The sequence below is a fragment of the Xenopus tropicalis genome, chromosome 1, assembly GCF_000004195.4.
Source record: "Xenopus tropicalis strain Nigerian chromosome 1, UCB_Xtro_10.0, whole genome shotgun sequence".
Lineage (NCBI taxonomy): Eukaryota > Metazoa > Chordata > Amphibia > Anura > Pipidae > Xenopus > Xenopus tropicalis.
Window position 1 is genome coordinate 18,700,249 of NC_030677.2, and position 27,509 is coordinate 18,727,757.

General features: G+C 46.3%; 1 protein-coding gene and 1 long non-coding RNA gene across 4 annotated transcripts; one reads left to right on the plus strand and one right to left on the minus strand.

The window, feature by feature from the left end:
• Positions 1–1,181: 1,181 nt before the first annotated feature.
• LOC116408432 lies at positions 1,182–26,001 on the plus strand. Its single transcript, XR_004220922.1, has 2 exons — positions 1,182–1,536; positions 25,275–26,001. It is a non-coding gene; the product is annotated as an uncharacterized LOC116408432 (long non-coding RNA).
• On the minus strand, positions 11,216–21,557 carry LOC101733112 (protein nanos). Of its 3 annotated transcripts, none has more exons than XM_031895297.1 (2): positions 21,397–21,557; positions 11,216–12,267 (listed from the first exon to the last, which is right to left on the minus strand). In XM_031895297.1, the coding sequence occupies exons 1-2, from the start codon at positions 21,485–21,487 to the stop codon at positions 11,513–11,515; spliced, it is 846 nt and encodes a 281-aa protein (XP_031751157.1). In that variant the 5' UTR covers positions 21,488–21,557; the 3' UTR covers positions 11,216–11,512. The 3 variants fall into 3 exon arrangements, with proteins under 3 accessions (XP_031751157.1, XP_031751159.1, XP_031751158.1); XM_031895299.1 differs by lacking the exon at positions 21,397–21,557 and adding an exon at positions 17,965–18,008; XM_031895298.1 differs by lacking the exon at positions 21,397–21,557 and adding an exon at positions 14,080–14,156.
• Positions 26,002–27,509: the final 1,508 nt, after the last annotated feature.

Below are 27,509 nucleotides of genomic sequence, written 5' to 3' on the forward strand. Positions count from 1 at the left end.
GCTGTTCTGCCCCAATAAGGGGTAATTATATCTTAGTTGGGATCAAGTACAGGTACTGTTTTATTATTACAGAGAAAAGGGAATCATTTAACCATTAAATAAACCCAATAGGGCTGTTCTGCCCCCAATAAGGGGTAATTATATCTTAGTTGGGATCAAGTACAGGTACTGTTTTATTATTACAGAGAAAAGGGAATCATTTAACCATTAAATAAACCCAATAGGGCTGTCCTGCCCCCAATAAGGGGTAATTATACCTTAGTTGGGATCAACTACAGTTACTGTTTTATTATTACAGAGAAAAAAGCTAAAAGCTATTAGCAGTTTTAGACTGCTAACACTGGGCTTTTGGCTCAACAGTTCTCTAGCCAGAAACCCTAGGGTTAACACAGAGAGAGCTGTTGAGCTGAAAGCCTTATGTTAGCGGCCCCAGACTGGATCAGATCCCACTAATAACAGAAAATTAATGTAAATTGCAAAAGTGCTAAGAAGAGCAAAATGTCATCAAGCTGCATATATAAATAAGGTGTAAGCAAAATACCACAGGGGTTCGCATAGGACTAGGTACAACAGCTGGGGCACTAAGGGGTGCTAAACTAAGCACAAGGAGCACTAAGCACTGAGGGGCATATTTACTATAGTGTGTAGGCCAACATTACTGGTGATGTTGCCCATAGCAACCAATCGATTTGAACGGTCACCTACAAGTTAGAAAACGAAACAAAATATCTAATTGGTTGCTATGGGCAACATCGCCGGTGATGTTGTCTTACGCACCATAATAAAAATTCCCCTAATTAATACTGAGGACAAACATCACAGGTCAAATCCTTGCTTTTGTCTTGTACAAATCTAATTGTGGGTTGGTTGCTATGGGCAACATCACCAGTGATATTTGTCTCCAGTGTTAATAAATACGCCCATAGGGAAATGTTACTTACCCTTTTCCCTGAATACACAACCCCGTGACTTTAAATCTGGGACAACCAAAAACATGGCCGCTGACTGTCCTGCAAAGGGACACTTCCCAGTCACAGCCTGGCCCAATCAGCAGGAGGGATTTGCTTCTGACCTTGTGACCCTCCTGAAAGAGGTTTTGGAGCCAAAAAGGGAGGCAGATATTTCCCAGGAAGAGGAGTAGAAGTAAAGCAGGGATCCTGCGCAGTGATACGGGGGGGGGGGTGCTCTGTACAGGTAGGGGGCTAGGGTTCCACCTGTAGTGCTTATACCCATATAGGGAGCCCCATAGTCAGAGCCCAGGGAGTTAACCCTTCCCATTCAGCCATCATAGTGATTGGGACTAGTGCAGCCGGCCTGAGCTGTTGCTAGGGGAGGAATCCCTGTAGGACCTCAGGCCAGCATGTACACTGGATCTGGATTTGGGATTACCCAGCAGCCTCTGTGCTGCAGTGGATCCTCAGGGTCCCAGGAAGCCTTTCTCCAGCATCTCAAGGCGAGGATTAAAGCTGCCAGACTGCTGCCCTGCCCGGCTCTGTTCCACAGGATTTATTCCTCTCTCGCTGGCACCGGGAGTTGGTGAGACCCTGCATTTACCCTCCCCGGGGGCTACAATCTGGTGTTGCTACCAGGGTCAGACTGGGGGGTACAGGGCCCACCGGGGCTCCCACCCCAGGGGCCCTGCAGGTGCCCCCACTAGCCATGTCCCCTAACCCCCCTTCCCCCCCCCCCCCCCATCCCCAGCTGGGACCCCCTAACCTCCCGCAGGGTCCCCCACCCGATGCCCTTCCCTGAGCATGCATAAGCTTAATGCGTCAGGGCAGGAACGGTCGGGCAGGGGGAGCACCAGCAAGGGTCGGTCTGAGCCGCCGGGGGCCCACCGGGATTTTTCCTGATGGCCCAGTCAGATCATGATTGCAACACATAACTCTGCTCACACCTTCATACAAGTAGTTAACCTGCTAGAGTTACCACCTGTCTGGTATTGACCCGAACAACCCTGTTTTCTGTAGGGCTGTCCGGGTCAAAACTGCCGCCCGGCTTTCCCAATTTGGCAAAACGGGCAGGATACTCAAAGATTGACGTGGCAATTGGCCTATCGGTGATCACTGTGTCATAGCTGTTGGTGGCCCACCCTGTGACATCACTACCCCGCTTAAGGTGGCACCCCTATAACCTGCGCAGACCCATAGTGTGCACACTCAACGGTCTTAAAGTGACAGTGGACATTTTAACTGTGGGGATCCGCCATTTTATTTCCAAATACTTTGTGTTATGTTAAAACTGTCATTTCACTGTTCTCATTGAATTGCTTAAATATTTCTATCGTTAATGTATTACAAGTTACTACCTATACATATTGCGTGGTTAATTGTCCAGCACTCCAGTGTGGACCTGGAAATTAGTGCCAATAAAGGGTTACACGCCCATCAGGGCATAAAGGGCAACTCCACCTAAAAACAGGTTTTTTTTGCCTGATGAAAACATGTAACATCCCAACACATTCCTTGCACATTTCCAATTGATTGATGGTTTATCCCTTTCTCATCTCTGGGTCTGACAGCGTAACTGGGGGTCAGTTCTGTTAATTAGTGGTTGTATATATAGTTTATGTATGTGAGTGTATAGATTGGTAGGTGTGGGTTAGGTGTGCTGGGTTTACTTGGATGGGTTGAACTTGATGGACTCTGGTCTTTTTTCAACCCTATGTAACTATGTAATTAGCTGCTTGCCACATGGTTTAAGGAGTCAAAACCAGCAGGGAATAGAATATATACAGACACCCAGTTTATATATATATATATATATATATATATATATATATATATATATAAAAAGGCGTGCGTCCATCACGTTCAACCATAATGCCTATATATAACCTGCCTAACTGCTAATTGATCCTCTGGATCAACTAGCAGTTAGGCAGGTTATATATAGGCATTATGGTTGAACGTGGTGAAAGTGTGTCTTTTTTCAGCTTCTGATTTGCAGTAAATTATGAGAGAGCACCACCCTGTGGCCACATGAACTAATGCAGGCGGTGAAAGACTGTCACTGCCATATGGCAGCAGCACTTACTAAAGCTCATTTACTACACAGGTGCAGACAGTTCTACCTGAATAGGGCCCACAGATTGCATTTTAGCCTTGGCCCTGACAATTTTAAAGTTGCACTCACCTTTAGGGTGAAGACACACGGAGCTACTAGAAGCAGCTACCTGTCGTGGTTACTAAAATAGACAATGCTGATCATTTACTAATAATTGTCTCTACGTGGGTTTTAGCAGAGGCAATTCTCATTATTATCTGGTGTTTAGTAGCTGTGAAAAAGTAGCTGCTACTAGTAGCTCTGTGTGTCTTCACCCTTAATCACCCAGGCATATATTAATAAATACTATAATAAACGCTACACCGGCTTCTGGGCAGCCCTGATAACTGAATTCATCACTTAACCATTCAAAATGTGCATTTAATATGTATCCAATTTTAACGCTTCCAGGTTTTAGTTTACGCTACCAAATGTTAGTCTAAAATCAACCGTAAAAAATCTACGGCACTGGCACTTACAAGGTTAATGAAGGGACTTGCCTGCCCTAGACAGTTAGAGGGCATTTAATAAGTAATATTATTTATACATTTACATTATTAATATTGAGACATATACAGTATGTGCATTTACAGTGGCTAATGAAAGTTATGAGGGAGAGTGTGCCATCCTGTGGCCACCTAAGGGAAGTGCAGAAGCTAAATAACTGAAAGGTACAGGTATAGGACCTGTTATCCAGAATGCTCTGGACCAAGGGTATTCTGGATAAGGGGTCTTTCCGTATTTTGGATCTGCATACCTTAAGTCTTCTAAAAAACAAGTAAAACATTAATAAACCCAATAGGATTGTTTTGCATACAAAAAGGATTAATTTTATCTTAGTTGGGATCAAGTACAGGTACTGTTTTATTATTACAGAGAAAAGGGAATCATTTAACCATTAAATAAACCCAATAGGGCTGTTCTGCCCCCAATAAGGGGTAATTATATCTTAGTTGGGATCAAGTACAGGTACTGTTTTATTATTACAGAGAAAAGGGAATCATTTAACCATGAAATAAACCCAATAGGGCTGTTCTGCCCCCCAATAAGGGGTAATTATATCTTAGTTGGGATCAAGTACAGGTACTGTTTTATTATTACAGAGAAAAGGGAATCATGTAACCATTAAATAAACCCAATAGGCCGGTTCTGCCCCAATAAGGGGTAATTATATCTTAGTTGGGATCAAGTACAGGTACTGTTTTATTATTACAGAGAAAAGGGAATCATTTAACCATGAAATAAACCCAATAGGGCTGTTCTGCCCCCAATAAGGGGTAATTATATCTTAGTTGGGATCAAGTACAGGTACTGTTTTATTATTACAGAGAAAAGGGAATCATTTAACCATGAAATAAACCCAATAGGGCTGTTCTGCCCCAATAAGGGGTAATTATATCTTAGTTGGGATCAAGTACAGGTACTGTTTTATTATTACAGAGAAAAGGGAATCATTTAACCATGAAATAAACCCAATAGGGCTGTTCTGCCCCAATAAGGGGTAATTATATCTTAGTTGGGATCAAGTACAGGTACTGTTTTATTATTACAGAGAATTATTTGATTAAAATGGAGTCTATAAGAGACAGGCATCCCGTAATTCGGAGCTTTCTGGATAACGGATTTCCGGATAACTGATCTCATATCTGTACTGTACTATAGGGCAGGAATAAGCACTTATTGGACCCAGTTCTGGAATTTAAGGGGGCCATTGCCTTTGACCTCCTCCAGTAGGATAAGGGAAATACAAACAAATACACTATGGGTCCAGGGGAAACTCTTCCAGGGTTCAATCAGGATCATAATTTTGCCTCTGGGGCCCAGGGCAGGAGTAATAGGGCCATTTCTGACATAGCAGCCATATCAAATATATATGTGTCAGGCCCCAACAATAACAGGACCCCTACAGCTGTACAACCTATTCCCCTAATGCCCCCCAGTGACTGCCCCGTGTTCTCCTCTCCCCAACAGCCCCTACCACCTGATCTGTTAAGCATACATACTGTATATGGTTAAATGACTGTACACCCTGAGGTATCAGACTTTTAGGTTCATCTCCCATTCTGTAGACCATTGCTGTGCCGTTTGGGGCCCCATGCCATAGACACTAAGGGATATGGAGCCTACCTGCCGTGAATGGAAAGGTAGGATCTCTATTTACACTGGTGTGGGCTCATGTTTTTTTAAACCTTAATGGCAGATAGTAAATTGTGCAGAAATGTGTTCAGTTGTGAGGGAAGGGGAGGTACAGCGACATATCGCATATAAATTGGCTCTCCGGTGTTCCAGGTGGCCAAGGCTAGTTAGCGGAGTAGCCATACACTGCACCAAGGGAATATTTGGGGGAGGTCCCAGGTGGATGATCCATCAGAATGCTAGGGCCACCTGCTGTGAGTGCTACATTCCATTTAAGGTTGCCACCTGGCTACTAATTCACCTGCCGAGCCAGAAAATTACCACCTAGGGCTGGTGCCGGAATTGCAAATTTTGCTGGTATTTTTGTAATCCTCCACTTCTTAAGGTTTTCCCCCTGAGATTCTCACTTATTTGCACTCAGAACTGCTCTCCCCGATCCACCTATACCCTGACTCTGATCCCCCCCATACTCCTTCCTGATCCACCCATACCCCGACTATGATCTGCCCATACTCTGCCCCAGTCCGCCCATACTCCTTCCCAATCCGCCCATACCCCGACTATGATCAGCCTATACTCCTCCCCGATCCGCCCATACCCCGACTATGATCAGCCCATACTCCTCCCCGATCCGCCCATACCCCGACTATGATCAGCCTATACTCCTCCCCGATCCGCCCATACCCCGACTATGATCAGCCCATACTCCTCCCCGATCCGCCCATACCCCGACTATGATCAGCCTATACTCCTCCCCGATCCGCCCATACCCCGACTATGATCAGCCTATACTCCTCCCCGATCTGCCCATACCCCGACTATGATCAGCCCATACTCCTCCCCGATCCGCCCATACCCCGACTATGATCCGCCCATACTCCTCCCCGATCCGCCCATACCCCGACTATGATCAGCCCATACTCCTTCCGATCCGCCCATACCCCGACTATGATCAGCCCATACTCCTTCCCAATCCGCCCATACCCCGACTATGATCAGCCCATACTCCTCCCCGATCCGCCCATACCCCGACTATGATCAGCCTATACTCCTCCCCGATCCGCCCATACCCCGACTATGATCAGCCCATACTCCTCCCCGATCCGCCCATACCCCGACTATGATCAGCCCATACTCCTTCCGATCCGCCCATACCCCGACTATGATCAGCCCATACTCCTTCCGATCCGCCCATACCCCGACTATGATCAGCCTATACTCCTCCCCGATCTGCCCATACCCCGACTATGATCAGCCCATACTCCTCCCCGATCCGCCCATACCCCGACTATGATCCGCCCATACTCCTCCCCGATCCGCCCATACCCCGACTATGATCAGCCCATACTCCTTCCGATCCGCCCATACCCCGACTATGATCAGCCCATACTCCTTCCCAATCCGCCCATACCCCGACTATGATCAGCCTATACTCCTCCCCGATCCGCCCATACCCCGACTATGATCAGCCCATACTCCTCCCCGATCCGCCCATACCCCGACTATGATCAGCCTATACTCCTCCCCGATCCGCCCATACCCCGACTATGATCCTCCCATACTCCTTCCTGATCCACCCATACCCTAACTATGATCCGCCCATACTCTGCCCCAGTCCCCCCATACTCCTTCCCAATCCGCCCATACTCCGACTATGATCATCCCATACTCCTCCCCGATCCGCCCATACCCCGGCTCTGATCCCCCCATACTCCTTCTTGATCATCCCATACCCCAACCCTGATCCCCCCCCCATACTACTTCCTGATCATCCCATACCCTAACTATGATCCTCCCATACTCCTCCCCGATCCGCCCCAATCTGCCCATACCACGACATGCAAAATCCTATATACAATTTGCTATGGTCCATCCATAGTGTAAGTGTCCCCCTTCCATGTTCTTCTTTGGGGTTTTCAGAGACCCCTTTTATATTAGTTAGTTGTACTATGATTAGCCCATACTCCTCCCCGATCCGCCCATACCCCGACTATGATCAGCCTATACTCCTCCCCGATCCGCCCATACCCCGACTATGATCAGCCCATACTCCTCCCCGATCCGCCCATACCCCGACTATGATCAGCCCATACTCCTCCCCGATCCGCCCATACCCCGACTATGATCAGCCCATACTCCTCCCCGATCCGCCCATACCCTGACTATGATCAGCCCATACTCCTCCCCGATCCGCCCATACCCCGACTATGATCAGCCCATACTCCTCCCCGATCCGCCCATACCCCGACTATGATCAGCCCATACTCCTCCCCGATCCGCCCATACCCTGACTATGATCAGCCCATACTCCTCCCCGATCCGCCCATACCCCGACTATGATCAGCCTATACTCCTCCCCGATCCGCCCATACCCTGACTATGATCAGCCCATACTCCTCCCCGATCCGCCCATACCCCGACTATGATCAGCCTATACTCCTCCCAGATCCGCCCATACCCCGACTATGATCAGCCCATACTCCTCCCCGATCCGCCCATACCCTGACTATGATCAGCCCATACTCCTCCCCGATCCGCCCATACCTCGACTATGATCAGCCTATACTCCTCCCCGATCCGCCCATACCCCGACTATGATCAGCCTATACTCCTCCCCGATCCGCCCATACCCCGACTATGATCAGCCTATACTCCTCCCCAATCCGCCCATACCCCAACTCTGATCCTCCCATACTCCTTCCTGATCCACCCATACCCTAACTATGATCCGCCCATACTCTGCCCCAGTCCGCCCATACGCCTTCCCAATCCGTCCATACCCCGACTATGATCATCCCATACTCCTCCCCAATCCGCCCATACCCCGGCTCAGATCCCCCCATACTCCTTCCTGATCATCCCATACCCCAACTCTGATCCTCCCATACTCCTTCCTGATCCACCCATACCCTAACTATGATCCGCCCATACTCTGCCCCAGTCCCCCCATACTCCTTCCCAATCCGCCCATACTCCGACTATGATCATCCCATACTCCTCCCCGATCCGCCCATACCCCGGCTCTGATCCCCCCATACTCCTTCTTGATCATCCCATACCCCAACCCTGATCCCCCCCCCATACTACTTCCTGATCATCCCATACCCTAACTATGATCCTCCCATACTCCTCCCCGATCCGCCCCAATCTGCCCATACCACGACATGCAAAATCCTATATACAATTTGCTATGGTCCATCCATAGTGTAAGTGTCCCCCTTCCATGTTCTTCTTTGGGGTTTTCAGAGACCCCTTTTATATTAGTTAGTTGTACTATGATCAGCCCATACTCCTCCCCGATCCGCCCATACCCCGACTATGATCAGCCTATACTCCTCCCCGATCCGCCCATACCCCGACTATGATCAGCCCATACTCCTCCCCGATCCGCCCATACCCCGACTATGATCAGCCCATACTCCTCCCCGATCCGCCCATACCCCGACTATGATCAGCCCATACTCCTCCCCGATCCGCCCATACTCCGACTATGATCAGCCCATACTCCTCCCCGATCCGCCCATACCCCGACTATGATCAGCCCATACTCCTCCCCGATCCGCCCATACCCCGACTATGATCAGCCCATACTCCTCCCCGATCCGCCCATACCCCGACTATGATCAGCCTATACTCCTCCCCGATCCGCCCATACCCTGACTATGATCAGCCCATACTCCTCCCCGATCCGCCCATACCCCGACTATGATCAGCCTATACTCCTCCCAGATCCGCCCATACCCCGACTATGATCAGCCCATACTCCTCCCCGATCCGCCCATACCCTGACTATGATCAGCCCATACTCCTCCCCGATCCGCCCATACCTCGACTATGATCAGCCTATACTCCTCCCCGATCCGCCCATACCCCGACTATGATCAGCCTATACTCCTCCCCGATCCGCCCATACCCCAACTCTGATCCTCCCATACTCCTTCCTGATCCACCCATACCCTAACTATGATCCGCCCATACTCTGCCCCAGTCCGCCCATACGCCTTCCCAATCCGCCCATACCCCGACTATGATCAGCCCATACTCCTCCCCAATCCGCCCATACCCCGACTATGATCATCCCATACTCCTCCCCAATCCGCCCATACCCCGGCTCAGATCCCCCCATACTCCTTCCTGATCATCCCATACCTCAACCCTGATCCTCCCATACTCCTCCCCGATCCGCCCCAATCCGTCCATACCACGACATGCAAAATCCTATATACAATTTGCTATGGTCCATCCACAGTGTAAGTGTCCCCCTTCCATGTTCTTCTTTGGGGTTTTCAGAGACCCCTTTCATATTAGTTAGTTGTCAATACATATTTAGCTTTATCTTGTATACTTGGCCGTATAAATATGTCTCTGACTGCAGAAGACCTGCCGGCTTCAGTTGCCACCCAAATCTCCCACTAAATGACTGACGGTTTGGCACAATTAGACGGGATGTAATTGAATATTTAGGCTGAAATGGTGTAATCCGTGACGTTTTGCTTTATTAGTTTGAGCGTTTCCCCATTAGGGGCAGGAAATGGATCCTGATGCGGCGCAGCTGCTCCCGAGCTTTATCGCCTTTCATGTGTCGTTTCTCATAAATGAACCCAGATGGCAGTGTCTCCCAGATATCACCCACTGGCAGCAAAACCATTATCAGATTGTAGATAAGGCAGATAGCGGGGCCCCTGGGCTGCTCGATAGCGATGTGACTCCCAGTGTCGCCCTGTTTCCCGCTGCCCTAGAGGAACATGTACATCTGTCACTAACATGGAATGTGGCCCCTGTGCCTGCGAGTTCCAGACTAAGCTGATTGGCAGTCAGATATACAAGCAATATCTCCTCGCCCCCTTCCCACCCCCATGTGTGTGTATGTATGTTGGCACGTGTATGTGCAATGACGTTCTGGGTGGAGGGGGAGTGCGGTGCCAAGCTACAGCCGGGGGTAAGTGTTCCCGGACCACAGTAGGCAGACATGGTACATACCTAGCGCCTACAGTTGCGCCCTAGGCAGGTACCTTCCTACCCCCTAGTTCTGGCCCTGGCTGCCGGTAAATTTGTAATACCTGCTGTAATACGCTGCTTAAAGGGAAACTATACCCCTAGAATGAATACGTAACCAACAGATAGTTTATATTATATTAAGTGACCTATTAAAGAATCTCCCCAAACTGGAATATATATATCAGTAAATATTGCCCATTACATCCTTTCCCTTGAGCCGCCATTTAGTTATGGGCTGTGTGCTCCCTCAGAGATCAGCTGACAGGAAGTAATGGAGCTCTAACTGTAACAGGAAGTAGTAAAAGGCAGAACTCTGCCCATTCATTGGCTGATGGGGCCTAGCATGTATGTGTGCCCTGTAAATCCTATGATCCCAGGGGGCGGCCCTTAGTAGCCCAAAGGCACTGTAGCTTACATGAAAAGCACCCCATTGGTGCAACACTAAACTGCCTCATTTGGAGACTTTATCAGAGATCAGCACCAGGGCTGTATTTAGGTCCGGTGGCACCCTAGGCACCCAGACCTAACCCCCCCCCCCCCCCCCCCCATCATTTTGCAGAAGTGATGTCATATGCTCTGCTGGAAGTGACATCACATTGAAAAAAGGAGAAAAGGCACAGGTTACATAACATATAACAGATAAGCTCAGCCTTCACAGGCCCAAAAAATAGTGACTGTCTTCCATTTGCCCTGATTGCCAGTCTGGGCCTGAACACTCAGTTGCCCAAACTGCTCTCCCATGGCCCAGTACTTAGGGCTCACCCACCCCTCCCTTACATCTCTGGCACCGGGGCCCTCTCTCTGAGGGGGCCCAACAGAGTCAGCCTGGACCCATATTTGTATCTGTCAGCAATCCCACCAACAAACTCGCCCATCTTGCCCTCTCCCAATGCTCTGTGCTGCCCCTCCTGATTCAAATGAATGAAATGCACCGAGGGTAGAAGTGCCAAGCTACATACCATCATTGTTGCACCATTAATACTGCACCTGTGGGTAAGTCCATTAGAACTGACATTTGTAATTAGCAATGCATACACTCACACAAATTAACCTTTAATGTAAAGACAATAAGTAGAAATAAAAGGTGGAACAGAAGGATATACAGACTGTATCGGTGGGGTAACAGTGGGGTCGCCTGGAACCTCGTGGTGGGCAAGAGGCAAGAAGAAGAATAATGAGTACCAGGTTAGATATTGCTTGTGCCCCCCATCCCACTATCCTGAATATCCCACCATAGGATAACTCTCTCTGCTAACGAACAATATAAATGGGTTGTGGTTAATCAACATCCGAACACAAGGTAATAAGGGTAATTTTAAATTTTTCCTTTAAACTAGCGCCTCACTAGGTGACCGGCAGAGTTGCGCCCGCTCTTGTTGTAAAGGCAGCTTTTGTCATCATTGAAGGGACAATACTTGCGGGTGTGGGAGAGGGCCCCCGTTGCCCCACACAAGGGGCAAGTGTATTTTCGAAGGACGGGGCAGATGATAATGCCGTTGGAATTCCTCAAAGTGTGGGTGCTGTACACTCTGCTGGACTCCCCGTTGTGCTTGCAGAATTTGCAGAACTTCCCAGTTGCATTTTGCTCTTCGGGGCAAACCCCGCACTGCAGGTCTGGGTTGTCACCTCCATTGCTGTCCTCTCCATGTGGACTGGCATTAGAAAAGTGGCTACTGGCTGAAGGTGGTATGGAAGTCCCAGTCTCATTTGCCCTTTCCTGTACTGGGAGGCTGATGCCCTTTTCAGCTTGGCTCTCACGAGCAGGGTGGTTGTTAAGGCTTCCAGCCAACTGGGGTATAGGGAGGTACTGCCCCATCTCAGCTGCCAGCTGTTGGATCTGCAAGGTGTTGTCCATCTCAACTGGAATATTAGTTGCAGGGATGAGAAAGGGGTTTCGGGGTGCAAGTTGTTTAGGGGTATAGTTCCCCATCCCATTGTCCATCTTATGATTGAGTAAACTGGTGTCCCCCGCTGTTGGGCAGTAAAGCATAGGAACGTAAATGAGCTTTCTGGGTAAAAGTGGTTGGGGAGTGGCATTTCCAGTCTCATTTGGCACCTCCTTGGCTGGCAGGCTGGCATCCTCTTCATCTGCAGTGTAAAAAGCATTCATTAAACACACATCAGTTCTGAGCTTTTCATTTATCAGAGGTGTATATATAAATACCAAACATTCAGGGTGTCCTTAGCTGTGAAATAAGCAAACAAACAGCAACCTCATTAAAAAGGCGAAACCCCCGTAGGCAGGGCCGGAACTAGGGGTAGGCAGAAGAGGTAAGTGACTAGGGTACAACAGTGGTGGGGGGTGCTAGGCATGTACCTTCTTTGCCTACCCCTAGCCCCCCTATTGCCTGCATGTCCCCCCCACTGGCCCCATGCCCGAATTACCTCTCTCCCCCATGTGTGCTGCCCATATATAAGGTTATATGCAACTTTACCTATAATTATACACACCCTTGCAAGATTGGACCAGACCCAACCCTTGCCGGCACTCCTTCTGCCTGACCGTTCCTCCCCTGATGGGTTCAATTTACGCCCGCTTAGGGGACGACGTCGGCTGGGAGGCCCTGCGGGGGGGGGAGAGTTAGGGAACGCGGCCAGCGGGGGCACCTGTGGGAGCCCCGGTGGGCCCTGCACCCCCCAGTCCAACCCTGCACCTTTTATATTTAAAACACCTTCCCCGATATATAATACTGTATATTATAAAAGTTTGCCCAGGAGCAACCAAAACATTTGTCTTTTGAACAGGCGGCCAGTAAATGCTTCCTGCTGACTGGTTGCTATGGGTTACAAACTTAGGGGTATATTTATTATGCTGGGTAGAAAGTGGAGTAAAACATTATCACCAGTGATGTTGCTCATAGCAGCCAATCAGATGCTTTGATTTGTTGAAATCGAATTGCTGATTGGTTGCCCTGGGCAACATTACCGGTAATGCTTCACTCCACTTTTTTACACAGCATGATAAACATACCCCTAGTGCCTTTTATTACATAAACCCATAAGTTTATTAAAGGAGAACTATACCCTTAAAACAATGCAGGCTCTATAAAAATATTTGAATAAAACAGCTCACCTTTAAATTAACCTTCAGTATGATATAGACACTGATATGCTAAGACATGGTCTTCATTTTTTATGTTTTTTTTTATTAGTTATTTATCCAGCAGCTCTCTAATTTGGTTTTTCAGCAGCTACATGGTTGCTAGGCTCTTATTTACCCTAGCAACCAGGCAGTGGATTGAATGAGAGGCAGGAATATAAATAGGAGAGGGCCTGCTTAGAAATTTTAAGTAACTAGAAAGGGAGGTTTGAGAACAAACTTCATGTTGGGTTGAAAAAAGTCACTGAATGAAATTTGATTGGCTGTTGGCTCCATCCACTTTTTCTAACCTTGGACCACAGTTATATAGTAAAAACCACTGTGCAAAGTTTGGGGACCCTGGTCTTAATAGTGTCTGAATGGCAGCAATAATGAGAATTTCACTTATTCACAATATTCACAATTTTTACTTATCGTAAATTCCATTTCTTCAAGTCCCGACATGTCAGTACGCCTGGGCAGTATTGCCCCCCCCAGCTAGGAGGTAGGACCTATATACCAAAGCCAATCAAATTTAATCCTTACCCATAAGACCATGTGACTTCCTGCTCACCACTGTTATACATTTGCCAAGCAATACAAGAAGCAAATAATTGGGATGGGAAACCCCGTACTGACATGTCGGGACTTGAAGAAATGGAATTTACGATAAGAGGTAAGTGAAATTCTCATTTTCTTCTTCATCCCTTCCATGTCAGTACGCATGGGATCTACCAAGCCATGCCCCTAAACAATAAGGGGTGGGAATAATATCAACGGATACTAAAAACAAATATCAAGCATCAGAAGAAAACACTGACCATTCCCGGCTACAAGAATCCTCTCAGGGACCAGAGGGATTTTCCACACTACGGTTGCCATAAACATCCAAGCCCGGCTCGGGAGGATCCTCTGCCAACAAGAAGAAAATGGTCACAATCATAACTCTGGCACTGGGCAGCTCGCTGGTGTTACCAGCCCCGCAGCAACAGGCCAGTTAACCACAACTCTGATGCATTATCCACTAGAGCTGCCTCTATGCCCCCGAACCTTAGCACTAACCTGGGGCCCTAGAAAAAAAAAAATTGCAATCCACAAGCATCTAGCTCCAAAGCACACCGGTATCAGCTTAAATTGGTGTTGACCGCCGTCAAACTCAACAACCAGCAAAAGATAATCCAAGCACAGATCTGAAGCAACCTACAAGTGAAACTGACCAACAGTGAAAGGGCACACTAGCCATCAAGCCCCCTATGGCACCAGGCCCGGATTTGTGGAAAGGCCCGGGCCTAGGGCGGCACAAGTTTAGGGGCGGCATGCCGCCCCGCCGCAACAGAATTTTTAAATTTGGCTCCCATACGGAGCAGTCGGGACCTCACACCACTGCTCCGTATGGGAGTTTAAATGTGCGATTGCGCATGCGCACTCGTGGGGGGCGGGGGTGGGGGCGGCCTTGGGGCGCCGTGAAGTTAAATCCGGCCCTGTATGGCACAAACAAGCTAGGGACTCCAGCCTGTAACAGAGCATGACAGGCTGAAACCCAACTTCCTACCACTCACTGTAGCTACCAACTTTGAGAGGCTACCTAACCAGCAATGTTAGGGCCAGGTTTAGGAACTGTACACAACCTGCAGATGGAAGATCAGCTAACCAGCTTAACATGACTGGAATCAACTGGAAAACATGCATGGAACGACTGGTGCACAGCCAGCCTATACTCAATGCACCAGATAACCATCCTGCATGAAAATCAGAGAAGAGCCATATACTATGCATGCTAAACAACCAGTGGACAAACCAAACACCCTGCCAACAACCAGTGGACATGCCAGAGTGAAAGACAGCTAGCACACAAGCAATAGCAATAAGCTAGCGCTGTGCTTGCAATACATGACTCTCAAGAGAACTTAAAACCTGCAACCACTGATGCACTGTTTAGATACTGTAACTGCAAAGAAACCTTACTAGCAGTGGCTAGTTTGGGGACAGGAGTGGAATACAAGGTGAAAAACAAGCACCCACACATGCCAAGAAAGCAGCTAAGGTAGACAGCCACAAGCGCCAAGGCCCACCATGACATGAACCAAAGACCATATCAAAGGCAGACAACCACATGCCTGCACCAAGGACCACAGCATGACTGGCATCCATATACGCCAAGGACTAAAGCCAAGGCCAGCAGCCACCTGCGCCAAGAACCACAACAAAACTGGCAGCCTCATGTACAATTGCCAGCATCCTATGAGCCTAAGTTCATAACTAGGGCCAGTCTCCCTGAGAGCCAAAGGACAGAAAACAGGGCTAGTTGCAAAGCAAACCAAGGCTAAAACCGGGGTCAAATGAGCCACAAACCAGGACCAAAGGCCAAAACTGAAGTCAATCTCCAAGCAAGCCAAAGGCCAGAACCAGAGCCAACAGCCAAGCAAGCCAAAAGCCAGAACCAGGCCAATGGTCACATGAGCCAAAGGCCAAAACCAATGGGCAAGCGAGCCAAAAGGTCAAAACTGGAGCCAATGGCCAAGCAAGCTAAGGGTCAAACCAGAGACCAAGGCCAAAACTGAAGTCAATCTCCAAGCAAGCCAAAGGCCAGAACCAGAGCCAACAGCCAAGCAAGCCAAAAGCCAGAACCAGGCCAATGGTCACATGAGCCAAAGGCCAAAACCAATGGGCAAGTGAGCCAAAAGGTCAAAACTGGAGCCAATGGCCAAGCAAGCTAAAGGTCAAAACCTGAGCCAAAATGCTGAAACCAGAGCTAAAGGCCAAAACCAAATGGACAAGCAAGTTAAAGTCCAAAACTAATGGCCAAGCGAGCCAAAGGTCAAAACTGGAACCAATGGGCAAGCCAGCCAAAGGCCAAAATCAGATCCCACTGCCGAGTAAGCCAAAGGACAGAAGTGGGAAAAATGGGCAAGCAAACAAGAAGGCAGAACCAGAACCAGCGGCCAAGTGAGCTAAAAGCCAGAGCTGAGGTAGCAGCCAAGTGAGTCAAGGCCAGAACCAGGGCCAGCAACCAAGCAAAGAAAACGGCCAAACCAAGGACCAGTGGCCACTCAAGCCAACAAGGACCAGCAGACAAGCAAGCCAGAGTCCAAAACAAGGAACCAGCAGGCAAGCCTATAGCAAAAATTCTGCTGCCAGGGGTGAGAGGCAGTAGCAAAGCAAGCCAAAGGCCATAACCAGGAACTGCATCCAAGGGAGGCAAAAGCCATAAACAGAACCAACAGCCAAGCAAGCCAAAGACCATAACCAGGGCCAACAGGCACACAAGGCAAAGTCCATGACAAGGACCAGCAGCCAAGCAAGCCAAGGCTATAGCAAAAAGTCTGATGCCAGGCATCAGAGGCAGTAGACAGATGAGCCAGAGGCCATAAGCAGGAACTGCAGCCAAGTGAGGCAAAGGCCATAGACAGAACCAACGGCCAAGCAGGCCAAAGACCATAATCAGGGCCAACAGGCACACAAGGCAAAGTCCATGACAAGGACCAGCAGCCAAGCAAGCCAAGGCTATAGCAAAAAGACTGATGCCAGGGGTCAGAGGCAGTAGACAGATGAGCCAGAGGCCATAAGCAGGAACTGCAGCCAAGTGAGGTAAAGGCCATAGACAGAACCAACGGCCAAGCAGGCCAAAGACCATAATCAGGGCCAACAGGCACACAAGGCAAAGTCCATGACAAGGACCAGCAGCCAAGCAAGCCAAGGCTATAGCAAAAAGACTGATGCCAGGGGTCAGAGGCAGTAGACAGATGAGCCAGAGGCCATAAGCAGGAACTGCAGCCAAGTGAGGTAAAGGCCATAGACAGAACCAATGGCTAAGCAAGCCAAAAACCATAGTCAGGGTCAACAGGCACACAAGGCAAAGCCCAAAACAAGGAACATCATCCATGCAAGCCAGAGACATAGCAAAAAACTGGCTTACAGGGACCAAGACCAGTGGCCAAGCTGACCAAAGGCCATATAGCAATCAAACATTTACCAATGTTGGCTCCTATCACGCTAGCAAACACAGAAATAAATACCTGTAAACACACCAGAAAGAAAAAGGAGTTGTTGAACTACAACTCTGTTCATACCTGTAGGAAAAAACTGCCTTTTAAGCCAAAGACCAAACCAGGGCCTGCAGAAATAATATAAGCAGGAAAAAGGTTCAACACTGCCACAACAGAAACCCCAGTTAAACCAGGAAGCCCCTGATGAAATAAGAGCTGCTATACCTGCTGTGACTGCACAGTAGATTTGACTCACAAGGAATTCTACATATATGAAATAGCAATAACAAGGAGCCCAAGAAGCATACAAGCACCTAACAAGATAACACTGGCTTGTAGGTAAAGGCAAACTCCAGTCAGAACCCAGGTGCAGACTCCCTGTGAGAAAAGGAGATACCATACTGCTACAGCAGTGCAACTCCCAGCCAGTCTGGGCACACCTGGTGTAATAATGAGCTCCCATACCTGCAGAGTCCGCATGGTAGACTCACATAGAAAGGCTAACGATATGAAACCGCAATAGCAAGGAGGCCTAGAAGCATACAACACCTTACAGGATAAAATTGGCTTGTAGGCAAAATGCAAACTCCAGTCAGAACCGTGGGGAAAGGTTGGTTATAAGGTGCAGACTCCCTGTAAGAAAAGGAGATACCATACTGCTACAGCAGTGCAACTCCTAGAATAGTCTTGGGAGCACCTGGTGTAAATGAGCACCCATACCTGCACCCATACGTGCTGTGTCTGCACAGAGGACTCAGGCTTACAGTAAAAACACTAAAGATATTAATAGCAAAGTGCCCTAAAGAAGCACTTACACCTTACCAGATAGCAGTGAGTAGTCAGCAGCATGGCAACTCCCACAAGAACCCAGACAGCCTTCAGCTGAGGGACATAATTAGCTCGTTAGTATGCAGGCTTCTCAGTGCACTGAGCATTTCAAACACACAGTGGGGACTGAAGATTCATACTCACCAGATTCAGGCTTAGTTATCACTAGCCCATATCCATACCCATGGCCCTTTAGTCTGATATCAGTCTTCAAAGGCTCAAAACACCATAGGAAAAAGGAGACTGAATTGATCACAGGGGGCTATTTTAGCACAAGGCTAGGACCATGGGTATGCCCACACCTGCATTTCTTCCCAATAGGTGAAAGTTTGATTACTTTACTTATTGGGGCATCAGGTAAAATCGTCTCCATTTCCTGGGAATCATCCCTCTATGTATACACAGAGGTAAAAAATAAATAAATAAAATGACAAAAACAAAAGAAAAATCAAAACAGTGAAATCACAAAATGGTGAGGAGGGAGATCCTACCTCCTGTTCAGTAGGACAAAAAATAACAGTGGTGAGGAAGAAGTCACATGGTCTTATAGGTAAGGGCTAATTTTGATTGGCTTTGGTATATAGGTCCTACCTCCTAGCTGTGGGGGCAATACTGCCCATGTTTATTTACAAACAGTGGGCACCCTGGCATAAATAGTGTGAGACTGGCAGCATTTTAAATTTAAACCAATAAAATTCAATGGATGAAATCTGATTGGCTGTTAGTGGCCCAACCCACATTTCCTACTGCAGTCCCCAAGTGACCAACTTCAAAGTTTGAGGCATACAAACTGTGGGACTGACAGCATTTTACACCACTAAAAGTGAAATGTGATTGGCTGTTGTTGGCTCCACCCACTTTTTTCTAACTTTGAATGGCAAATACCCAGTAAGTAACTCTGGAAAGTTTAACAACCCTGGAATTAATACTGAAATAATAGCATCAGTTTAAAGATAAACCAATGAAATTTAATGGGTGGAAATGGATTGGCTGTTGGTGGCTCCGCCCAGTTGTTCTAACCCTGAATATGTAGTCAGCCAGTGACTGACTTTGCAAAGTTTGGGAAACCTGACATAAATAGTGTGAGAAAGGCAGCATTTTAAACCAAAAAAATCAAAAGGGGAAGTCTGATTGGCTGTTGGTGGATCCACCCACTTTTTCTAACTCTGAACCTCAGTTACCAGGTGACTAGCTCTGCAAAGTTTGGAAAGTTTGGGGATCTTAGTATTAATATTTAATAAATGGCAGCAGTTTAAATTTCAACATATGAAGTCTATATGTGAAATCTGATTGGCTGTTGTTGGCCACGCCCACTTTTTCAAAACGTAAACTGCAGTCCCCTAGTGACCAAGTGTAAAAAGTTTGGGAACTCCGGAGTTAATACTGTGAGAATGGCAATAGGTTGGATTTCCATGTTAAAAGTCAATACGTAAAATCTGATTGGCTGTTGAAATAAACCCAATAGGACTGTTCTGCCCCCAACTAAGATATAATTACCCCTTATTGGGGGCAGAACAGCCCTATTGGGTTTATTTAATGGTTAAATGATTCCCTTTTCTCTGTAATAATAAAACAGTACCTGTACTTGATCCCAACTAAGATATAATTACCCCTTATTGGGGGCAGAACAGTCCTATTGGGTTTATTTAATGGTTAAATGATTCCCTTTTCTCTGTAATAATAAAACAGTACCTGTACTTGATCCCAACTAAGATATAATTACCCCTTATTGGGGCAGAACAGCCCTATTGGGTTTATTTAATGGTTAAATGATTCCCTTTTCTCTGTAATAATAAAACAGTACCTGTACTTGATCCCAACTAAGATATAATTACCCCTTATTGGGGGCAGAACAGTCCTATTGGGTTTATTTAATGGTTAAATGATTCCCTTTTCTCTGTAATAATAAAACAGTACCTGTACTTGATCCCAACTAAGATATAATTACCCCTTATTGGGGACAGAACAGCCCTATTGGGTTTATTTAATGGTTAAATGATTCCCTTTTCTCTGTAATAATAAAACAGTACCTGTACTTGATCCCAACTAAGATATAATTACCCCTTATTGGGGCAGAACAGCCCTATTGGGTTTATTTAATGGTTAAATGATTCCCTTTTCTCTGTAATAATAAAACAGTACCTGTACTTGATCCCAACTAAGATATAATTACCCCTTATTGGGGGCAGAACAGTCCTATTGGGTTTATTTAATGGTTAAATGATTCCCTTTTCTCTGTAATAATAAAACAGTACCTGTACTTGATCCCAACTAAGATATAATTACCCCTTATTGGGGGCAGAACAGTCCTATTGGGTTTATTTAATGGTTAAATGATTCCCTTTTCTCTGTAATAATAAAACAGTACCTGTACTTGATCCCAACTAAGATATAATTACCCCTTATTGGGGGCAGAACAGCCCTATTGGGTTTATTTAATGGTTAAATGATTCCCTTTTCTCTGTAATAATAAAACAGTACCTGTACTTGATCCCAACTAAGATATAATTACCCCTTATTGGGGGCAGAACAGTCCTATTGGGTTTATTTAATGGTTAAATGATTCCCTTTTCTCTGTAATAATAAAACAGTACCTGTACTTGATCCCAACTAAGATATAATTACCCCTTATTGGGGGCAGAACAGCCCTATTGGGTTTATTTCATGGTTAAATGATTCCCTTTTCTCTGTAATAATAAAACAGTACCTGTACTTGATCCCAACTAAGATATAATTACCCCTTATTGGGGGCAGAACAGCCCTATTGGGTTTATTTAATGGTTAAATGATTCCCTTTTCTCTGTAATAATAAAACAGTACCTGTACTTGATCCCAACTAAGATATAATTACCCCTTATTGGGGGCAGAACAGTCCTATTGGGTTTATTTAATGGTTAAATGATTCCCTTTTCTCTGTAATAATAAAACAGTACCTGTACTTGATCCCAACTAAGATATAATTACCCCTTATTGGGGGCAGAACAGCCCTATTGGGTTTATTTAATGGTTAAATGATTCCCTTTTCTCTGTAATAATAAAACAGTACCTGTACTTGATCCCAACTAAGATATAATTACCCCTTATTGGGGGCAAAACAGTCCTATTGGGTTTATTTAATGGTTAAATGATTTTTAGCAGACTGCCTATTCAAATTTCAGATCCCTTATCCAGAAAACCCCAGGCCTGAGCATTCTGGATAACAGGTCCCATAGATGCCCAAGGCTAGTTTTGTGCAAGATTAATGTCATTTCAGACTAATTAGTGTGTGGGCTCTGGGAGCTCCAGGTGGGACCCTGCCATGTGGGGAAGATGTGGCCAATGTACCTGGTTGCCAGCTGTGCCTCCCCCATATCCGTGCCATCCTCTGGACCAGTAAGCCCAGCTGCAGGTAGTCTTTCCAGCGATCAAACTCCATGGTGCTGCTGTAGGGATCAGCTCTCTGGGCTCTGGATGTGGCTGATCAGTAGGTGGGTACCTGCCACGCCCAGTCCTTACCCCCAGCCTGTGTGATATATGGGAGTGCTACTGAGGGAGGGTACTTTCCCCACAATCATGGGGTTCCAAATATAATTTGTATCAATTTGAGCCTTGCAACTGTGCCTGCTGTGCCAGGGTACTGATAGGGAGGAGCATTTAACCCTTTAGAGAGGTCTCTACATGCAATGGCCGGGGGGGTCAATAGCCCTGCAGGGAGTGATAATAATAACAGCAAGGTATTCCTTTATATGGGAGCCTGTGTGCCCCCTGATCATAGCTTTAATCATATGTATAAATTGCAATCAGAGATTTATTATAAGGGATAATGTACCCCCTACTGTAAATGATAAGGATATTAGCAGTCACTGAGGGGTTCTGTGCCCATATAAAGGCACAAGGCTGCAGGCTGAGTTATACAGGGAACTCTAAATATCACTCATGTATTATAAGGGATAATGTACCCCCTACTGTAAATGATAAGGATATTAGCAGTCACTGAGGGGTTCTGTGCCCATATAAAGGCACAAGGCTGCAGGCTGAGTTATACAGGGAACTCTAAATATCACTCATGTATTATAAGGGATAATGTACCCCCTACTGTAAATGATAAGGATATTAGCAGTCACTGAGGGGTTCTGTGCCCATATAAAGGCACAAGGCTGCAGGCTGAGTTATACAGGGAACTCTGAGTATCACTCATGTATTATAAGGGATAATGTACCCCCTACTGTAAATGATAAGGATATTAGCAGTCACTGAGGGGTTCTGTGCCCATATAAAGGCACGAGGCTGCAGGCTGAGTTATACAGGGAACTCTAAATATCACTCATGTATTATAAGGGATAATGTACCCCCTACTGTAAATGATAAGGATATTAGCAGTCACTGAGGGGTTCTGTGCCCATATAAAGGCACAAGGCTGCAGGCTGAGTTATACAGGGAACTCTGAGTATCACTCATGTATTATAAGGGATAATGTACCCCCTACTGTAAATGATAAGGATATTAGCAGTCACTGAGGGGTTCTGTGCCCATATAAAGGCACGAGGCTGCAGGCTGAGTTATACAGGGAACTCTAAATATCACTCATGTATTATAAGGGATAATGTACCCCCTACTGTAAATGATAAGGATATTAGCAGTCACTGAGGGGTTCTGTGCCCATATAAAGGCACAAGGCTGCAGGCTGAGTTATACAGGGAACTCTGAGTATCACTCATGTATTATAAGGGATAATGTACCCCCTACTGTAAATGATAAGGATATTAGAAGTCACTGAGAGGTTCTGTGCCCATATAAAGGCACAAGGTGGGTTGAGGGGCTAGGGTCCCCCTCCGTACCCTTATTCTGGGTCCCAGCCGTGTGCCTGTCACATGTCCCAGGATACAAACTGTTACTTTATTGTGAGATTATTTGGGCCGGTGAGGGGGGAGCCAGGTACTGGGGAGCAAACAATGTTTCAAGCTGTCATTATACAAAAGGTCACATTTTGACGCGTCAGTAACAGCATTACTACTATTATTATTATTATCAGACTGTGCCCTAGTGGGTGTGGCACTGTGCTGAGTTTAGAGCCCCATTAACTTTAATTGATATGTTTATGAAAAATGCCCTGTGGGCAGCAGAATTGCTTCAGGTCTCAGGGCTCACCCTATAAGGATGAAGACACACAGAGCTACTAGTAGCAGCTACTTGTCACAGCTACAGAAATAGACAATGTTGATCTGTTACTGATAATTGTCTCTACGTGTGTTTTACCAGAGGCAATTCCCAGTATTGTCTATGGCAGGGTTTTTTTCTTTACAATTTCAGTGTTATAGTTCAACTACCCCTGAGGTACAAGGATCCTGTTGTAATCCTGTTGTATCCTATTTTTATTTTATATTATTCTGATACAGTCCCTTTTCCCTTATCTATCAGTACAGGTGTTGGTACAGTCCAGTGGGACTGATAATTAGATTGCTAGTGCACAGATAAACAGAGACCCATTATTCAGGGGGATTATCCGCACACAGGGAATCTAATTATCTACCTCGCAAGGACCAAACATGGAGTGGCTTCGTTTTCCTGTTTGTCCTGTTTAGCTCAAGAAGTAACAAAACCCATAGATTTTATTGTGATTAAATAATAGTAAAAAAAAGCCCTATCCTTTGCGCTGGTGTTGAAAAGGGGCTTTACTGCCTTTTTAAAGTTTGAGTGTAATTTCCAGTTCAGGCCACTAGGGGGCAATGTGAAATCTCCTTTAGAAGCAGCAGGCAAAGTCCAGAGAATATAAAAGGACTAAAGTGGCAGGTTATGATCTTTTTAGTCAGATAAAAAGAATGTTTCTGACTGGGGCAGCAAATTTAAGTGCCCCCCAGCAATCTCCAGAATCACTGCATGCACCCCCCTGCCAGGCAGGGAAATGGGCCGGGGTCGTAGGGGGCCCATGAGTGCCGGGGCTCAATCTGACCCTGAACAACCAGAAGGAATCACACATCCTAAGGTTGGATTCAGAAGTGTAGCAGACCCACTCCCGGTGTCTGTCTATTTTTAATTTTTGCGCCAGGAGCGACAAGATCCTCCTTGGACGAAGCCTCTTCATTTCAGTCTACATGCAAAGGAGACAGGCCCTTTTATAAGGTTGCGCCCCATGGGTATGCACATTGCATGGGGCACGACCAACCGGATTACCCGCTGACCACCAATGACAGGTCCCGATGGCGGCCCTGTCTGAGGAGATGTCAGGAGTGCTCCGGTTAGGTGGTGCCATGGCTGCCAGTTGACATCATCACGTTGGGCATGAAAATTACAAATAAATAGACACTGAGGCATCAATGGCCAAATATAGGGCTAATTACTTTTCTTGATTGATCTTCAGGTTCCCGGCCCTCTTGCCTGATTCTGACTCCTGTTTGCTGCCTGAATTGGCCCGTGCCTAGAATCTGTCTTAGATAGTCTTTAACCCTTTGGATACTACATATTGGACTACCTATTGGCTTAAACTAAAGCTTCCTCCTTGGTCCTGACTATAATCCCAGGAGAAGGTCCAAGAGCCATAAATAGAGGGTGAGAGAGAATCCCCCGAGCAAGGTACCGGAAAAGGAAAATGGGCAAAGGAACATCAGGAGGGGCTGTTATTATAAATGTCTGGGATATAGTGGGAACCTGGAAAAGAGGGATATTTGTGCTTCTTAGACTAACGGATGTGGTTGTTGGATAACTAATGAATAAAAGTTCTGTCCATTGTAACTCCTGACACCCTTATTACTTCTATGGAAACATCTGGAAAAGGGCACCAAAAAACTCTCTTCTTTAATTCAAAGTCAAGGTAAAAAGAAACTGTCCGCTAAAAAATCAGTTAGATATACTTACAACTTAACCCAAGAGGAGCCATACAGCAGACTGAATTGATTTATTCTCTGTAACACAGAGATGCAATAAAAACAAACTGGAAAATGCCCTTGATAAATGTGCCCCAAAAATGCTTGTATTTTCTGCTCCTGGAATAACTGCATTATGGTATTGGAACATTAGGTGGTGCTGTTACACTGTAGGTAATATTCTGAAATGATGTTTTGCCATTTGTATTTGGAAATCTTGCAGGTTGCAGATGTATTTAGTGTGTATGTTTGTATGTTCATACAGTTTAAAGAAAGAGCAAAAGAGATCCCAGATCACAAAATCTCCTCTGATTCACTAGGTGCCCACCGCCTACTTTTAATAACCATTCTCTGTTGTACCAGGAAACATTGCTGTGTTAATGTAAGGCATGATGATCCATCCTAACCAGCAGTCCCAGTGCAACTGGTTTGCATGAGAGAGACAAGAAGAAATGGCGAGGTAGGATCCTAAACTAAGGCTTCCGCAGCTAAAACTGCACTAAAGGTGCCCATACACGGTAAGATTTGCCCGAGCAACGAGAAAATCTTCTTCCCAATATGCCTACCTTGGGTGAGCGATATCATGCTAATGCAATTGTTTGACCCTAGGGCTAGGAATAAAAATAGGACAAGCTGGAGCGAGGACCATGAAAATCAAGCCTGTCCTATTGACATCTTGCCAGATAAGCTACCAAGTTGCTCTTAAGGACTGATATAAGCAGCCTAGATCTGCCCGTGTATGGCCACCTTAAGAGTCAAGTGGATGACTGCAACATGTTAACAAAACCAGTGGAACATTTGTGTGGAACTCACCTCATGAGCTGTAATTATGAAGAGGACATGAAAGTATTCCTCCACAGTCTGCAGCCAACATTGGCCGTGGGGCTGTGGTTAATGGTGGGCCGGCAACATTGACTTTGCAAACTCTCATCATTCATTTGAATTTGGGCTCTTTGTCTGTGAACCTTGGTCTGTTGTTGAAGTACGAATGTTTTGAAGAGCTGAAGATAGCCCAAGCCAAGTCTTCAATGCCTATTGTAGTTATTAACACTCCTCAAACGTTTGAAATAAATATTAAAATGAATGTAAAGGTTACAGGTGTCTGCAGATCCACTGATGGCTTTGCTACCGTATCATGTGTTACAGTTGATATAAAATGTTCAGACATAGAGAAGAACTTCTCTTCGGAATCACGTTTCAACATTTGGAACAGGGACCCCTAACCTTTCTTACTTGTGAGCCACAGTCAAATGTAAAAAGACTTGGGGAGCAACACAAGCACCATAAAAGTTCATGGAGGAGCCAAATAAGGGCTTTGATTGGCTATTAGGGGCCTCTATGCACCCTATCAGCTTACAGGGGGCTTTATTTGATAGGAAATCTTGTTTTTATTCAACCAAAACTTGCCCCCAAGTCAGGAATTCAAAAATAACTCCCTGGTTTGGGGGCACTGAGAGCAACACCCAAGGGGTTGGGGAGCAACATGTTGCCCCTGAGCCACTGGTTGGGGATCACTGATTTAGAGCTAATGAGCCCATATAGGAGATTGGCACAATTCAGTAGGAAGTATAAGGAGGTAGCATGAGTACCATGTAATAGGAGCAAGGTGTTTATATAAGCCTCACCAGAACTTCAGTTCAACGTGGGCCTCAGAAACACTCATTACCACAATATGGGACTAGACAGAAGCATTTCCACCTTCTCTTTCAATGGCAGGTATTAATGTGTAACATCAATCAACTTGACTCGTGAACGTTGCGGAACAGGCAGAAAGTCAGTTATTTCCTAGAATCCTTGGCTTCCAAGTCAACAATGGCACAAAAGACATTGGTTACAATATTCATTCTCTGGTGGGTTTCAGCCTTAAAAAGAACCGGCCTTCCGGCATGGGTCGACGGGTTCCAGCTCAGGAATATTCCTTCTGAGGAGTTTCAGAAAGAGAGTCTTGTAATGAAATTAAAAACACATCCATAATTTAGCAATAAGTATTCATTTTCACCCCTACAGGCAAGAAAGGACATTCCTGAGCCCTTGCCAAAATAATCAGAGCCCTACAGAAAGCCATGGCCCAAGCAAGACACGAGACTTATCATTCCGAGCGTCGAAGAAATTGACCCCGATCCGCTGCTATTATTTTTCCGGTTGAGCTAGCGAGGTCATGGGCAGGTTTCTGACTTTTTCGCGGCGTAGGGCACAGCTGAGAACCAGATAGTCCAGATGTAAATGCCGAACCAGCAGCAAATGGTTTCAGTCAACAACCAAGCTAATGTATCTGTGTATACAGCAGAGTAATGTGTATATACCATTCAGAGGTTGTATATATATACATCGCAGAGTCAGGATGCTTTCCAATACCTTTGAAGCATAAACAGTCATAAAGAAAAGACCTCCTGTCCCAGTCAGCTCGCCCCCTGATTAAACGCTGGAAAGGAGAGCCCTCACTGGCTGTGTAGCTTTGAGGAACAATGAATGCAATCAGTCAGACACGAAACGCATGAATTCCACCACCTGCGCACAATTCCCATGGCCATACGGGTTCTTTGTGCCCATACATACCTACACAACGACCATATGCTGGCTGCTTTGCATTATCTCTAG

Bases quoted from the DNA above. Each gene is read 5' to 3' on its own strand.
- LOC101733112 (XM_031895297.1), bottom strand. From the start codon at position 21,487: ATGGAGTTTGATCGCTGGAAAGACTACCTGCAGCTGGGCTTACTGGTC. The intron at 12,268-21,396 runs GTACATTGGCCA...TTTACACTGCAG, and splicing joins GAGGCACAGCTGGCAACCAG to ATGAAGAGGATGCCAGCCTG.